Source organism: Mercenaria mercenaria, chromosome 11 (assembly GCF_021730395.1).
Source record: "Mercenaria mercenaria strain notata chromosome 11, MADL_Memer_1, whole genome shotgun sequence".
NCBI lineage: Eukaryota > Metazoa > Mollusca > Bivalvia > Venerida > Veneridae > Mercenaria > Mercenaria mercenaria.
This window is the reverse complement of record NC_069371.1, coordinates 52,706,598-52,724,036: the sequence shown is the minus strand read 5'-3', so window position 1 is coordinate 52,724,036 and position 17,439 is coordinate 52,706,598. Positions and strand designations below refer to the sequence as shown.

Below are 17,439 nucleotides of genomic sequence, written 5' to 3'. Positions count from 1 at the left end.
TGTTCATCTTGATGATATCTAGGTCAAGTTCGAAAGTGGGTCACGTGCCATCCAAAACTAGGTCAGTAGGTCAAATAATAGAAAAACCTTGTGACCTCTCTAAAGGCCATATTTTTCATGGGATCTGTATGAAAGTTGGTCTGAATGTTCATCTTGGTGATATCTAGGTCAAGTTCGAAACAGGGTCATGTGTGGTCAAAAACTAGGTCAGTAGGTCTAAAAATAGAAAAACCTTTCGACCTCTCTAGAGGCTATACATGTGAATGGATCTCCATAAAAATTGGTCAGAATGTTCATCTTGATGATATCTAGGTCAAGTTCGAAAGTGGGTCATGTGCCATCAAAAAGTAGGTCAGTAGGTCAAATAATGAAAAACGTTGTGACCTCTCTAGAGGCCATATTTTTCATGGGATCTGTATGAAAGTTGGTCTGAATGTTTATCTTGATGATATATAGGTCAGGTTTGAAACTGGGTCGACTGCGATCAAAAACTAGGTCAGTAAGTCTTGAAATAGAAAAACCTTGTGACCTCTCTAGAGGCCATACCGTTGAATGGATCTTCATGAAAATTGGTCAGAATGTTCACCTTGATGATATCTAGGTCAAGTTTGAAACTGGGTCAAGTGCCTTAAAAAACTAGGTCAGTAGGTCAAATAATAAAAAAACCTTGTGACCTCTCTAAAGGCCATATTTTTCATGGGATCTGTATGAAAGTTGGTCTGAATGTTCATCTTGATGATATCTAGATCAAGTTTGAAACCGGGTCAGCTGCGGTCAAAAACTAGGTCAGTAGGTCTAAAATTAGAAAAATCTTTTGACCTCTCTAGAGACCATATTTTTCAATGGATCTTCATGAAAATTGGTCAGAACTTTTATCTTGATAATATCTAGGTCAAATTCAAAACTGGGTCACGTGAGCTCAAAAACTAGATCACTATGTCAAATAATAGAAAAAACGACATCATACTCAAAACTGGGTCATGTGGGAAGAGGTGAGCGATTCAGGACCATCATATTCCTCTTGTCTTAAATAGCTTTCCAGGGTTCTGTCTAGTACTTAAGTCATGCATGTTGTAAAGGCATTGCAAACACTGATTCCTCTACTTTGGCCTGTTTGGCTGAGTGGTTAAAGTCCCTGATTTTGAATCTCTTGCCCCTCACTATTAGGTTTGAAATCTTGATTTGGATACAGAAATCTTTCAAGTGAGAAAGCAGTTCAGGTGGCTTATGGAAGATGGTGGTTCTACCCAGGTACTTGTTTGTGCACGAAATAATGCACACAGGAAAACCTGGGGTCTTCCTTCATCATCAAAGGCGTGAAAGTCACCATATGACCTATGATTGTGTCTGTGTTGTTTTAAACTCGACAAAAACAACAAACCTTCCTCTACCAGCAGGATTCTTTTTTGTATCTGCTAGACTTCTGAATGACTTACTTGAGCAATGCTTGAAGATGAATGTTTTTTTTGCAGGACCTAGTTGGAAAGTTGAAGGATGCCTGTAAATGCCTAGAGAAAGCCAGTCAGATATGAAGACAATGCTGCTAGCATGAAATACAGGCGGGGACCAACAGAATATTGCTTTGAAAGGGATACAGATTGACATGTCTATCTTTCAATGCTTATTATATACATCACATGTTCTATACAAACATTTATAAGATAATGTGTTGTAGTAGTTTATGCTTTCACCATGCTATTGTTACATTGTAATGTGACTTTACTTAACCTTTAGCCTGCTGGCAGCAAGTGATTCTGCCTTTGCGATCAGTGCAGACCAAGATCAGCCTGCACATCTGTGTAGGCTGATCATGGTCTGCACTGTTCGCTGTTCAGTCAGTAAATTTTCAGAGATCATACCTTTGATAAACAAATGGTATTGCCCATTATGAAAGATAGACAAATTCATTTTAGAAATTTAGCAGGGTAAAGGTTAAATAACATCTCTTTAAAGGTGGTCTTTCACATTGAGCATTGTGTAGTTTTCATAAAGTTTGTTGAAAATTTATTTTACAGTATGGCTTGTCACACAGTCAAATTCTTGTTAGAACTGATTTGTATTAATGATTTTTAAGAAGTTTTAGAAGTACCTTGCTTTAAAGAGAACGTTTGTATATTGAAGATTATTTCTTTCATTATAACAATATTTCCTGTTTCATTGATAGCAAGTAGACAGCAGTAGTAAACTATACCTTAAAATTGAATTTTTTACTGGTCCTATCTTTAGAATAATTTTTGTTTATTCTAACTTTGTTGACCGCCTTTAAAGACATGATTCTACGTCTCAGTTTTATACCATTTTATTTTATGTGACATCACTAAGTGTATTACAGATGTTATACCTACATTAAGATAGTGGACATGTAATAATTAAGAAATAACTTATAGCAAAAGTGTTTTAACACTTATTTATGCACGATAGGCGGTTATACGTCGGGCGTAATAATTTCACGAGGGCGCAGCACGAGTGAAATTATTTGTACGACATATTATCGCCAGAGTGTATAAATAGTGTTAAAATACGGTTTTGGTATAAATTATTTCGATTCTAATATGTTCTTAATCTAAAACAGTAGATAAAATATAGTAGCACTCTTTCTTGGTCACAACAAAATCATTGACGTCACCGCACGTTAACGTGACGTCATTCTAGCCTAAGAGTGTTTTAACAGAGACACGCATATTAGAACAATTGGTAAATTATGTATTCCCCATGATGTGATTTCGGCACTTTCAGGGTTTTACAGAAGCCATGCTTGCATTGAGCTACATTTTCATCTGAAGAATTCCGAATTGCCTAACATGAATATGGTCTCACACGGAAATTACTTAGTGTCATTAAACTTTAGTTGGTGCTGTTTGTGCAAAGATAAGTGCTGAGATAAGCTGGAATGAAAATGCACAAAATATTGAGCTCTTGTAATCATGCCATCATTTTAAACAATAGGGTAACCAGCTAGGGCTTTGATAGTTGTGTTTTAGAACTACAGTTCCAGAGCTAGCTGTCTGGTATATGCATCTAACTGCTTTAACTTGGGAAATGAATATGGATGTAAACATGAGAAAGTAAAATTTAATTTAAATGTAATATCTGGTCAACATTTATTTTTAGCTCAGCTAGGAGGGCTATTGAACTTTCCCTGGCATAGGTGGCTATTGACCTTGCCCTGGCATAGGCGTCTATGTTTGTTAAAGTTTTTTGTGAAGTACATTATCTTCTTCATTACTTAAGATATTCTTCCTGACGGTGGCAATGTAGTGTGACAAGATGCATAAATCTACCTGCAGTTTTTCAAGAGTTAATCCCCTTTTAAACTTAGAAATTTCGGTTAAAGTTTTTCAAAGAGTACAACCATTGCAGATACTAAGTCACATTCATCGTTCAGGTAATAACTCAAGGATACAGCATCAAGTCCCATAACTTTTACATGAAATTTAACGAAATTAACCCCATTCTTGGACTTTAAAATTTATTGTTTAAGTTTTTTCATAAAAATTGCTTTCTCCAAAGTCAGTGCTGAATTATTAAATTGAAACTTTATTCAAGTTATTGAGGTGTATAAGACATGGTGAAAGGTGCATGTCCCATAGCTCTGGATTGTATCTTGGCAAAGGTATGCCCCTATTTGGACTTAAAGTTTTGCATGGAAATTATTATCTCCAAAATAATACTTGGTTGAACTTTCTAACAAATGATGGTTGAACAAGATCAAAGCATCAAGTCCAATAACTCTTACATATATTTGGACAATATACCTATTCTTAGAAAAAAAATCATTTTACTGACAAGACTTAGAATAGTCGAGCCTGCATGAGACACTATTTACTTATTCATTTTTAGCTCAACTATTCGGAGAATAGAGGTGCTATTCTACTTGGCCCAGCGTCGGCATCGGCGTGAACTATCTTGGTTAAAAGTTTTTCAGGAACCTTTTCTTGGTTACTATTGCTTATATCTTACTGTAACTTCACATTAACATTGTTCAGCATGCAAACAAAGTATGTGCAGGGGCTGGGCCCATTATACACAAGGTCACCAAGTTGTTACACTTTGAATTATTTTCATGTTAAATTTTTCCGAAAGCTTCGTTTATAGACATATCTTTGGTACTTTAAAAGATTATGACTTGAAATTAAAACTATTTCTTTATAATCATCATCTGCATGTGTGATTACAATCCCCATAACTCTAATTGTATTTTTGACAGAATTATGCCCCTTTCATACTTAAAGTTTTTTGGCAATCTTCGCTTTTTGGATATAACTTTAGTACAATATGAGATAATGACTTGAAACTTAAAATGTATCTTTATCATCATCATCTGCTATAATAATAAATAAAATAAATAAATAAGATAAAAATAAATAAAAATATAATTTGAGTTTAGCAAAGTCTTTATACTTTATGTGCATGTAGTTTCTTGGACTGTTTTTAGCTCACCTGTCACATAGTGACAAGGAAAGCTTTTGTGATCACCCTTCGTCCGTTGTCAGTCCGTGCGTCCGTCCGTCCGTCAACAATTTCTTGTCTGCACGATAGTGGTTTCATTTATGATTTTATTTTAACCAAACTTGCACACAACTTGTATCACCAAAAGATCATGGTTCCTTTCTTGAACTGGCCAGATTCCATTATGGGTTCCAGAGTTATGGCCCCTGAAAGGGCCAAAATTAGCTATTTTGACCTTGTCTGCACAATAGCAGCTTTATTCAGATTTGATTTTTACCAAACTGGCACACAACTTGTATCACCATAAGATCTTGGTTCCTTTCTTGAACTGGCCAGATTCCTTTATGGATTCCAGAGTTATGGCCCCTGAAAGGGCTAAAATTAGCTATTTTGACCTTGTCTGCACAATAGCAGCTTCATTTATGATTTGATTTTAACCAAACTTGCACACAACTTGTATCACCATAAGATCTTGGTTCCTTTCTTGAACTGGCCAGATTCCATCATGGGTTCCAGAGTGATGGCTCCTGAAAGGGCCAGAATTAGCTATTTTGACCTTGTCTGCACAATAGCAGCTTCATTTATGATTTGAATTTAATCAAACTTGCACAAAACTTGTGTCACCATAAGATGTCAGTTCTTTTCTTGAATCTGCTAGATCCCATAATGGGTTCCAGAGTTATGGCCCCTGAAAGGGCCAAAATGAGCTATTTGACCTTGTCTGCACAATAGCAGCTTCATTTATGATTTGATTTTAACCAAAGTTGCACACAACTTGTATCACCACAAGATCTTTCTTCCTTTCTTCAGCTGGCCAGATTCCATCATGGGTTCTAGAGTTACGGCCCCTTAAAGGTCCAAAATTGGCTATTTTGGCTTTTGCAGCCATATAGAGACTTCATTTATGGTTTTATTTGATACAAACTTCCAAAATATCTTCATCAACAATAAATCTTGGATTCCATGACAAATCAGATCCAATGGTAGGTTCCAGAGTTATTTTATATCTGATTACCTCCCCTGATTGTAATCAAAATGGATTTATATCAGTAAGTACTTATAGGACTTATTTGAAATTTTGTAATTGTTATTAGTTGGACTGAGACAATCAGGGTAGATAACTATGGACTGATTTTATATCAAATTACCTCCCTTTATTTCAAATTAAAATTGGTATATCTCCATAACTAATGAAGATACTGATCTGAAATTCATTTATGTCAACAGATGTATTTGGCAGATCCTTCTTTTGTTCACTTACAATATTTTTTTTAATTACTTCCCTTTTACGTTACTATAAATAGCTTATTTTTAGTAACTTTTTAGCTCACCTGTCACAAAGTGACAAGGTGAGCTTTTGTGATCGCGCGGTGTCCGTCGTCCGTCCGTCCGTGCGTGCGTCCGTAAACTTTTGCTTGTGACCACACTAGAGGTCACATTTTTCATTAAATCTTTATGAAAGTTGGTCAGAATGTTCATCTTGATGATATCTAGGTCAAGTTCGAAACTGGGTCACGTGCCTTCAAAAACTAGGTCAGTAGGTCTAAAAATAGAAAAACCTTGTGACCTCTCTAGAGGCCATATATTTCACAAGATCTTCATGAAAATTGGTCAGAATGTTCACCTTGATGATATCTAGGTCAGGTTCGAAATTGGGTCACGTGCCATCAAAAACTAGGTCAGTAGGGCTAAAAATAGAAAAACCTTGTGACCTCTCTAGAGGCCATATACTTCACAAGATCTTCATGAAAATTGGTCAGAACGTTCACCTTGATAATATCTAGGTCAGGTTCGAAACTGGGTCACGTGGCATCAAAAACTAGGTCAGTAGGTCAAATAATAGAAAAACCTTGTGACCTCTCTAAAGGCCATATTTTTCATGGGATCTGTATGAAAGTTGGTCAGAATGTTCATCTTGATGATATCTAGGTCAACTTCGAAACTGGGTCACGTGCCGTCGAAAACTAGGTCAGTAGGTCTAAAAATAGAAAAACCTTGTGACCTCTCTAGAGGCCATATATTTCACAAGATCTTCATGAAAATTAGTCAGAACGTTCACCTTGATGATATCTAGGTCAAGTTCGAAACTGGGTCCATGCAGTCAAAAACTAGGTCAGTAGGTCTAAAAATAGAAAAACCTTGTGACCTCTCTAGAGGCCATATATTTCATGAGATCTTCATGAAAATTGGTCAGAATGTTCACCTTGATGATATCTAGGTCAAGATCGAAAGTGGGTCACGTGTCTTAAAAAACTAGGTCAGTAGGTCTAAAAATAGAAAAACCTTGTGACCTCTCTAGAGGCCATATTTTTCATGGGATCTGTATGAAAGTTGGTCTGAATGTTCATCTTGATGATATCTAGGTCAAGTTCGAAAGTGGATCACTTGCCATCAAAAACTAGGTCAGTAGGTCAAATAATAGAAAAACCTTGTGACCTCCCTAAAGGCCATATTTTTCATGGGATCTGTATGAAAATTGGTCTGAATGTTCATCTTGATGATATCTAGATCAAGTTCGAAACAGGGTCATGTGCGAAGAAAAACTAGGTCAGCAGGTCTAAAAATAGAAAAACCTTGTGACCTCTCTAGAGGCCATACTTGTGAATGGATTTCCATTAAAATTGGTCAGAATGTTCATCTTGATGATATCTAGGTCAAGTTTGAAACTGGGTCACGTGCCTTAAAAAACTAGGTCAGTAGGTCAAATAATAAAAAACCTTGTGACCTCTCTAGAGGCCATACTTTTCATGGGATCTGTATGAAAGTTGGTCTGAATGTTCATCTTGATGATATCTAGGTCAGGTTTGAAACTGGGTCAACTGCGGTCAAAAACTAGGTCAGAAGGTCTAAAATTATTAAAATCTTTTGACCTCTCTAGAGGCCATATTTTTCAATGGATCTTCATGAAAATTGATCTGAATGTTCACCTTGATGATATCTAGGTCAGTTTCGAAACTGGGTCACATGCGGTCAAAAACTAGGCCAGTAGGTATAAAAATAGAAAAACCTTGTGACCTCTCTAGAGGCCATATTTTTCATGAGATCTTCATGAAAATTAGTGAGAATGTTCACCTTGATGATATCTAGGTAAAGTTCAAAACAGGGTCACGTACCTTCGAAAACTAGGTCAATAGGTCAAATAACAGAAAAACCTTGTGACCTCTCTAGAGACCATATTTTTCAGTGGATCTTTATGAAAATTGGTCAGAATTTTTATCTTGATAATATCTAGGTCAAGTTCAAAACTGGGTCACATGAGCTCAAAAACTAGGTCACTATGTCAAATAATGACGTCATACTCAAAACTGGGTCATGTGGGAAGAGGTGAGCGATTCAGGACCATCATGGTCCTCTTGTTTATTATTGGCCGTAGGGAAAAACCGAGACCACTTTTCTGGGTACAACATGGATGGTACCTCCGATTTTTAGGTGTATTTTGACATATCTATACCTTGTAAGAATTTTTTTCTTTTTGGTTAAATTTCTTCACTTTGTTGTTCCTGTCCTTTGGACTTAGATATTTTTTTCTGAGGACCTTCTTGTCCTCAAGTGCAATGATAACAGGTGAGCGATATAGGGCCATCATGGCCCTCTTGTTTTCTGATATATAATAATTTAATTCCATCAAAATAAAGAATGTCAGTACCCCTTCCATACTTGACCTTTAACCCCTCTGAGTAGTAGGGTCTTTTTATATCTTGGTGTATCTTCCTTTTAAAGTAGAGGTCTCTTATTGAGACATAAATTCATTTTACTGTCAAATCGCTGAATAGTGGAGTGCGCTGTCTTACAGACAGCTCTTGTTTTATAACAAATATCTTGTAGGTTTAAAAAGCTCAGTTTAATACCACAGACTGATTTCTTTTCCTCTTCAGACTTGAGATTGGAAGTACTAGGATAGTTTTTTGAAAGGCCTGATGTCACATATTTACAGTTATGTCATTGTTACATTTGAAACAGTGCAATATCTAATGAAAATTTTGTAATTATGGTTGAAAATGCAACTGATTATTAAATGATATTTTTGTATGTAAACTTTTTTAGTTTTATGTTCATTTGTTTACAGAAGGAACTTCTATCCTTTGTGATTGACATGCAAGTTCCTGAGATCTTCTATCCTTTATGGTTGACATACAAAGTCCTGGTTTCTTCTATCCTTCATGTTTGACATTCAAAGTCCTGGGATCTTCTATCCTTTATGATTGACATGCAAGTTTCTTGGATCTTCTATCCTTTATGATTGACTTACAAGGTCCTGGGATCTTCTATCCTATATGATTGACTTACAAAGTCCTGGGATCTTCTATCCTTTATGATTGACATGCAAGTTTCTTGGATCTTCTATCCTTTATGATTGATTGACTTACAAAGTCCTGGGATCTTCTATCATTTATGATTGACATACAAAATCCTGGGATCTATCCTTTATAACTGACACACAAAGTCCAGGGATCTTCTAAACACAAAATCCTGGGATCTATCCTTTATGATTGACTTACAAAGTCCAGGGGTCTTCTATCCTATATGATGGACACACATAATCCTGGGATCTTTTAACCTTTATGACAGACACACAAAGACCTGAGATTTTCTAACCTTTATGACCGACACACAAAATCCTGGGATCTTCTAAACTTTATGACCGACACACAAAATCCTGGGATCTTTTATCCTTTTATGAAGGACACACAAAATCCTGGGATCTTCTAACCTTGATGACAGACACACAAAATCCTGGGATCTTTATTCTTTATGACTGACACACAAAATCTTTTATCCTTAATGATTGACTTACAAATTCCTGGGATCTTCTATCCTATATGATTGACTTGCAAAGTTCAGGAATCTTCTATCCTTTATGATTGACTTACAAATTCCTGGGATCTTCTATCCTATATGATTGACTTACAAAGTCCTGGGATCTTCTATCCTTTATGATTGACTTGCAAAGTCCTGGGATCTTCTATCCTTTATGATTGACTTGCAAAGTTCAGGAATCTTCTATCCTTTATGTTTGACTTACAAATTCCTGGGATCTTCTATCCTATATGATTGACTTACAAAGTCCTGGGATCTTCTATCCTTTATGATTGACTTACAAATTCCTGGGATCTTCTATCCTATATGCTTGACTTACAAAGTTCAGGGATCTTCTATCCTTTATGATTGACTTACAAATTCCTGGGATCTTCTATCCTATATGATTGACTTACAAAGTCCTGGGATCTTCTATCCTTTATGATTGACTTGCAAAGTTCAGGGATCTTCTATCTTTCATGACTGACACACAAAGTGCAAGGATCTTTTATCAGTTATGACTGATACACAAAATCCTGGGAATCTTCTATCCTTTATGACTGACACACAAAATTCTGGGATCTTCTATCTTTTACGACTGACACACAAAGTACAGTGATCTTGTACCCATCATAACAGACACACAAATCTTGAGTTATTCTACCCTTCATCACTGAAACAAAAAATCCTGAGATCTTTTATCCTTTGCCAATCTGCTTAGTTCAATAGGGAGAGCGCAGATCTACGAAACGCGGGGTCGTCAGTTCGATCCTCGGGCGAGTTCTCCATGAGGATTTGATAAAAGACATTGTCTGAAATCATTCATCCTCCATCTCTGATTCATGTGGGGAAGTTGGCATTACTTACGGAGAACAGGTTTGTACTGGTACAGAATCCAGGAACATGGATTAGATTAACTGCCCGCCGTAACGGAACTGAAGTGCTTTTGAAAAATGGCGTTAAACCCAAAACAAACAAACAAACTTTTATCCTTTATGGTTGAGACATTATAAGGCCTGGACTCTTTTATCTTGTATGACTGACACAAAAGTCCACGGATGTTCTATCTTTTATGATCAACTTACAAAGTCCTTTCTTTGAATTTGTGGTCTAGATTTTGATGTATATTTCAGAATTTTAACAGGGAAGAAGTGTGACTTTTATTGTTAGCAGATTTGTTACAGTGTTAAGCAATAGCTCTGCCACCCACTTAGTTCAGTAGGGGATAGCGCACATCTACAGATTGAGTAGTTATTACTTTAATCCCCAGGCACAGAATTCCAGTATGTTCTCTGCTAAAATTTGATAAAAAGCATTGTGTCTAAAATCATTTGTCCTTAAGAAGTTGGCAATTGCCAGAGCACTGGTTAGTGTTGGTACTGAGAGTCCAGGAACACTGGCAAGGCTAACTGCTTGTCTTTATGTAACTGACTTACAGTTGAAAGACTGTCCTCAACCAAAACAAGTCGAGCCACAGCTAGTGTTCTTGTTCTGACTACAGACTATATTGCAAACTGCTGATTATGCAAACTTTCGATCTGTCATATAAGACAAAGGGAACTGTTTGATCCACCTTTAATGTAAGGTTTAAGTGTTTGACAATACCATGGATAATTTACATCATTCTGAAGAAGTAACGGAGGTAATAGGGACTTTTTAAATATTTAAGATAGGATATTTTTAATATACTAGTATCCATTGCTGGGAATAATTACAGAAAAAAAAACTACCTACACATCAATACAGAAAGAGAGAAAGTGCAGGTATGGCATGCTAACTTGGAAAATATGAAGGTCGTGCTGCAAAGTTCTGAGCAAGTATAATGGTACGGACATGAGCTTATTGCCACCATGTCGATCATCAGTTAAAATGCATTTAAAGGTTGTGAAGTACTTTGTCACCGAGTTGATACTATACATGATTGTGAGAAACCATCAAAGTGATTAAGCGAACTTTTAATAAAAATACACTGTATTTAATATTAAAATGGTTAACTGTTGAAGCTTTTTACAGTGAAAAATGTTTGATGTTACACACTAATCATTTGCCACCGCACATATGCATACAAAATACCAAGTGGATTGAATTAGAATCTATCTAAAATTATGAATAAATATTGATCTGCTTAAGCAGATAATCATCATGCAGAGATTATTTAATCACTAAACATATAATGCTTAGTACTGGAAGGGAGTTTCAATCTCTAACTCAGAAAACATGAGATTATTCGGCCTGATCCATTTTCTTCAAGACAAATGCGATATTGAAGTACAATTTGCCATAAAAGTTTCCTGAAAACTGCCTCGGTATTTTCTTTTCTATCGGCATAATAAAAACCAATATAGAAGATGCACTGTCAGTCATCGAGTAAAACTACAACTGCTTTCAGTAAAGCGATATTGTAACTTACAATTAATAGAACTTGTAAAAAATACATGTGAAAATGACAGGACTGGCTGAAATACGTTACCGCTGTGAAAAAAATATTTAAGTTTGCTTACAGTCTAACTAAATTTGCGTAATATGTTTTCATTCTACCGAAAAGGGGCTTACAGTGAAAGAAAATGGTCAGAAAATGTCCCCACCCAAACCCGAATACATTTACTTGTATATGTAAGGGAGGTAATTAAATAGTGCTTCATCGCAGAATAGTAGCTGTTTCATCCCTTGTATGCGCCTTTCTATGCCTCGAACATGTACTATTTACATTTACACAATACCAAACAAACGTGTGCTGACACAAAGATTGGTTCACGTTTAAAAGGGAGTTAAATCAGAAATAATATAGATTCAATAAAAGTGTTTACTGTATACCTTTAACAAAATTTTTAGAGAAAACAATACTATCGGAAATCGGATTTAACAAGAAATTGATATATGACTGTGACAAATACTATTTATAGGCCGAACACATTTGGTTTGTTGTTTCTCAATCACTTGATGCAAAACTAAAAAGTCTATTTTTATCGTTTTATATGCCAAAGAAAGAAGACATTCTTACAGTAGTGAAGCTACTTTACTTTGATGTGATCAGACAATTGATTAAATATTCTTCTATTTAATGTTAAATTGCCGTTACAAGTAGGATGTAGTAAATAGCTGTAGTTGCTTATCTGGATAATTTTTATTTACTTTTCTTTCTTTCTTTTTTCTTCTCAGAAATAGATTTCTCATGTCAAATGAATGAGAACTTGTAAAACATGTAACAATGTTTTGATCTGTCCAAAAGTACAATTGAAGCAGAAAATGACTTATCTTTGCCTAACTATTAATGCGTTTGAAGCAGATTTGTTTAAGCTAACAAAAACTTTTATATTAATTCCTTATTGTCTATATGACATGAATTCCCATTTCTTCCCTCTTTCTCTCTTCTATAATTATTCTACCTTTGACATGTTCTATCTTTCAAAAAATCTACTTCTACATTTATGTAAATACTTTTCTCCTACCATACATTGTCCCCTTTCTATTTTTGTTTTACATGAATAACGATTTATTTTCTCATATTTTAAGACTATATTCCTAGCCCCATTATCGATATGCTCATACAATGATATTTTGTCCGCAAAGGAGAAGAATTCTATAAGACTTGTCTTCCATTCTTATCCTTTCCTGTTTGGCTTTCACCACAGCATGACATAATTGTACCAATATATGTACTCTATATATAATGTGTTTAAACTAAACTAATATATTTCTCTGGCCCTCGTGTTTACATTTTCTGGTAAAAAAACAAAACATACTTGTAACATAAGTACAACAATTTCAAATATGCATATTTCAAGTCAATACTTTAAGTGTAAACAGGATTTTGCTTGAATTAAAGACACATCTTTTCTATATGTATATAGGCAAAAATTTTCCTACAGACAGTATTTCTTTAAACTTTACTGACTGAGAATCAAGTTTAAAACGGAAATATGTATTAATAATCATAGGTACCGGTACTTGATCTTGAATTATCTGCCCTTGAAAATAGATTTTTCAGTATTTTCCTACTTTCAAGGGCAGACAATTCATGACCAAGGCTGGGTACCTATGTTTGCTTTATTTTATATTTGAACATGACAAAATGATACCTCAAAGTCCTAGTCTTTCCCATGGACCGAATTTCTTTAAACTTTGTATACTGAATGCAAATGATGACTTAAACAGAAATATGAATTAAATTGCACAGTTTCCTTGCCTTAATCTTGAATTATCTGCTCTTGAAAATTGGATTTTTTAGTATTTTCTGATTTTCAAGGGCAGATAATTCAAGATCAAGCACCGGTACTTATGATTTTTAATACATATTTCCGTTTTAAACTTGATTCTCAGTCAGTATACAAAGTTTAAAGAAATTCTGTCTGTAAGAAAATTTTTGTCTATATACATATAGAAAACTGTCAGATGTGTCTTTAAGAACCGAAGGGTTGAATATGCTGATCCTTCGCCAATCCTTTGACCGATTTGTGTATTTACATGTTTTAGCGGTTTAATTTTCATAGTTCCCGGCTTTTTTGTCATTAAATATGGAGCGGTGCGTCTAAACTTGAGAACCAAGATGGTTACACTTTGTCTTGAAACGGACCAATGAAATTTGAAAAATTAGCCGGTTGTCATCACTTGACTGGGCTAACCAATGAAAACAGTGCATTTTTATTTTGCTATGCAACGGCCACGCAGACGACAATAAATACCCCCCAAAAGCATTTTCGCGCTATCATTCGTATTCTCACGCCGACCATTACGTCTTTTGTGAGGTTACTCTTTTAAAGCAAAAAAGGAAAAACAACTAAATAACAATCATGGTAAGTGGGTTTTCTTTGTTTTCTTAACTGTTGTCTTTTAATTAATTTTTGTTTTATCATTATTTCGGTATTAAGCCAGTCACTTACTTTCGTTTAAAGGAATTCTCAAACTGTGGATTGTAATGCTTTTGAAATAATTTAATTCCACTGCAGTAAACATGCTGTCTGTATACTTTTTTTTTCTAAAAATCTCAGCTACGAAATCGGTTTATGATATCTGGAATTGTGTTTAAAGTACGTCGTTGTCAAGGCTGATCGTTGACTTTATCTGCGCCATTTATTGATCGCTAGGCAAGGCAATATCTAATCTATATGTTGGTTTCTCGGTACTAAGAATTTTTAAAATACCTAGGTTAATATTAAAGTTTTAAATATACATGTATTTTTCTTTCCTGTATGTACGATACAAATTTAAGTATTTCATTAATATTAGCGAGTCATAAAGTCATAATCCACACTATTCATGATGATTAATGCACCGTACTGAAAAATAATTTTCAATCAGCCTGTCAGTTTGTATCAACTAATACATGAATGCCGCTTGATTCGGCCATAAACGTCGCGAGTGTTGGGGAGAAAAACATGTTCTTGCTAAGGCTTACTCATTTGGCGTTTCGGGATTACTTACTTTATGATCTGATATTTTATAGTTGTCGTCCCTCTGTGACGGAGACAGCGACAGTCAAAAGTTATCACGCTGTCCCGAAACGTCCTATTATTTGGACTAGTATTTAGACAGATGTAAATTACAAGTGAAATCAATACAACTTTCCTTTTTCCTTTTTCCCCTTTCAGCGTGAATGTATCTCTATCCACGTCGGACAGGCCGGAGTCCAGATCGGTAATGCCTGCTGGGAGTTGTACTGTCTCGAGCACGGTATCCAGCCTGACGGTCAGATGCCAAGTGACAAGACCATCGGAGGCGGTGATGATTCTTTCAACACCTTCTTCAGCGAGACCGGCGCTGGCAAGCACGTGCCTAGAGCTGTCTTCGTCGACTTGGAACCAACCGTAGTCGGTAAGTTGAGTCCATAATAAACATCGCCACATTCCGAAAATATTCGTAAAAAAATCCGACACATATTGACAAGCTGTTTGCCGGAACTTAACGGAATATATCGAGGTTATACAAGACAACAGGTGTTTTTTTAGAATCACATTCTAGTACAGTGGCGCGTAGTTATTTGGTCACTTGTAAAAGAAACTAGTCCTATCTAAATTTAATTGTAGTTAAATGCAATTTCTGGAAGTTGTCCCGACTGACAGTCTTCCTACTTCAGATAGTCGGAATATATTAAATTCCTGTTACATTGAATGGCTTCGTTAGTAACACTGCATCATATAACTCCATAAGACAATAGTTGTTTAGAATTTTAATGACATAAACTTACAGATATTTAATTTCCTTCTTTTAGATGAGGTCCGTACCGGCACCTACCGTCAGTTGTTCCACCCTGAGCAGCTCATCACCGGCAAGGAAGATGCCGCCAACAACTACGCTCGTGGTCACTACACCATTGGTAAGGAAATCGTCGACCTTGTTCTCGACAGAATCCGTAAATTGGCTGATCAGTGTACCGGTCTCCAGGGATTCCTCATCTTCCACTCCTTCGGTGGTGGTACCGGATCTGGTTTCACCTCCCTCCTCATGGAACGTCTCTCAGTCGACTACGGAAAGAAATCCAAGCTGGAATTCGCCATCTACCCAGCTCCACAGATCGCCACTGCCGTCGTTGAGCCATACAACTCCATCTTGACCACCCACACCACCCTGGAACACTCCGACTGCGCCTTCATGGTCGACAACGAGGCTATCTACGATATCTGCCGTCGTAACTTGGACATCGAGAGACCAACCTACACCAACTTGAACAGACTGATTGGCCAGATCGTCTCCTCCATCACTGCCTCTCTGAGATTCGATGGTGCCCTCAACGTCGACTTGACAGAATTCCAGACCAACTTGGTACCATACCCACGTATCCACTTCCCTCTCGCCACATACGCCCCAGTCATCTCCGCCGAGAAGGCCTACCACGAGCAACTCTCCGTTGCCGAAATCACCAACGCCTGCTTCGAGCCAGCCAACCAGATGGTGAAATGCGACCCACGTCACGGCAAGTACATGGCTTGCTGCATGTTGTACCGTGGTGACGTCGTCCCCAAGGATGTCAACGCTGCCATCGCTACCATCAAGACGAAGAGAACCATCCAGTTCGTCGACTGGTGTCCAACTGGTTTCAAGGTCGGAATCAACTACCAGCCACCAACTGTTGTGCCTGGTGGTGATCTCGCCAAGGTCCAGCGTGCCGTGTGCATGTTGAGCAACACCACTGCCATCGCCGAGGCTTGGGCTCGTCTTGACCACAAGTTCGACTTGATGTACGCCAAGAGAGCTTTCGTCCACTGATACGTCGGAGAGGGTATGGAAGAGGGTGAGTTCTCAGAGGCTCGTGAAGATTTGGCTGCTCTCGAGAAGGATTACGAAGAGGTCGGTGTTGACTCCGTTGAGGGTGAGGGCGAGGAGGAAGGCGAGGAATATTAAACACTCCAAGTAACAATGAACTGTTTTTAAAGTGGAATAACATCTTTTCATGGACCAGATACACTCTTAAGATAATAGATAAAAATGTTTTAAAAGTCAAGTCAGCATTACATCGACTGGTTTTATTTGTTAGTTATTTGTTAGTTGTTGTTAACAATTGATGATTAAAAAGTTTTTAAAATGAGAAGAAAATAAAAATGATAAAATGAAAAATTGTTTTTGCTCAATCAGAACAAAGTTGTTAATGACATACACGGGTACATTGTATATCTTAAAGCCCCACGTGCTTAGCGTCTATGTGATGCGACTATTTGGCTTTAACAGGCTGAATATAAACTTGGCTTTCACCACAGGATGACATAATTGTACCAATATATGTATTCTATATATAATGTGTTTAAACTAAACTAATATATTTCTCTGGCCTTCGTGTTTACATTTTCTGGTAAAAAACCAAAACATACTTGTAACATAAGTACAACAAATATGCATATTTCAAGTAACAGTAACATAAGTACAACAAATATGCATATCCCCCTCACCCACCCCCTTTAACGTTTAATTGATTTATTTGTTAAAGTATCCCCATTAACCACAGACCATCTTGGTGTGTATCTGGCGTTGTATGACTTATTTCTTAATAAATGGACCAACATGAATATCATGACTTTGACTTAATAATTCCATGTCATTCTCGAGGGTTTTGCTTAAGATAGGAAGAAAGTGAAACATAATACTAGTACAACTTTGGTTCATCATACTTGCTTTCTTTCAGTTTGAGATAACAGATTACAGAAAAACGAAAGATTGCAATTCGTACATATAATAATTATACATAATAAGTGTGTTAGAAAT

General features: G+C 36.5%; 2 protein-coding genes across 2 annotated transcripts in view; both read left to right on the top strand.

Moving 5' to 3' along the window:
• Positions 1-8,332, top strand: part of LOC123532404 (COMM domain-containing protein 3-like) — a 40,230-nt gene extending 31,898 nt beyond the window's left edge. The window contains 1 exon segment of the mRNA XM_053517439.1: positions 1,473-8,332. Within this exon segment, the coding sequence (XP_053373414.1) occupies positions 1,473-1,532 (60 nt within the window). The 3' untranslated portion in view covers positions 1,533-8,332.
• Positions 8,333-13,879: 5,547 nt separating this feature from the next.
• Positions 13,880-16,797, top strand: LOC123531576 (tubulin alpha-1 chain). The gene is made up of 3 exons (XM_045312667.2): positions 13,880-14,039; positions 14,835-15,057; positions 15,455-16,797. The coding sequence occupies exons 1-3, from the start codon at positions 14,037-14,039 to the stop codon at positions 16,447-16,449; spliced, it is 1,221 nt and encodes a 406-aa protein (XP_045168602.2). The 5' UTR covers positions 13,880-14,036; the 3' UTR covers positions 16,450-16,797.
• The last annotated feature ends 642 nt before the right edge of the window (positions 16,798-17,439 follow it).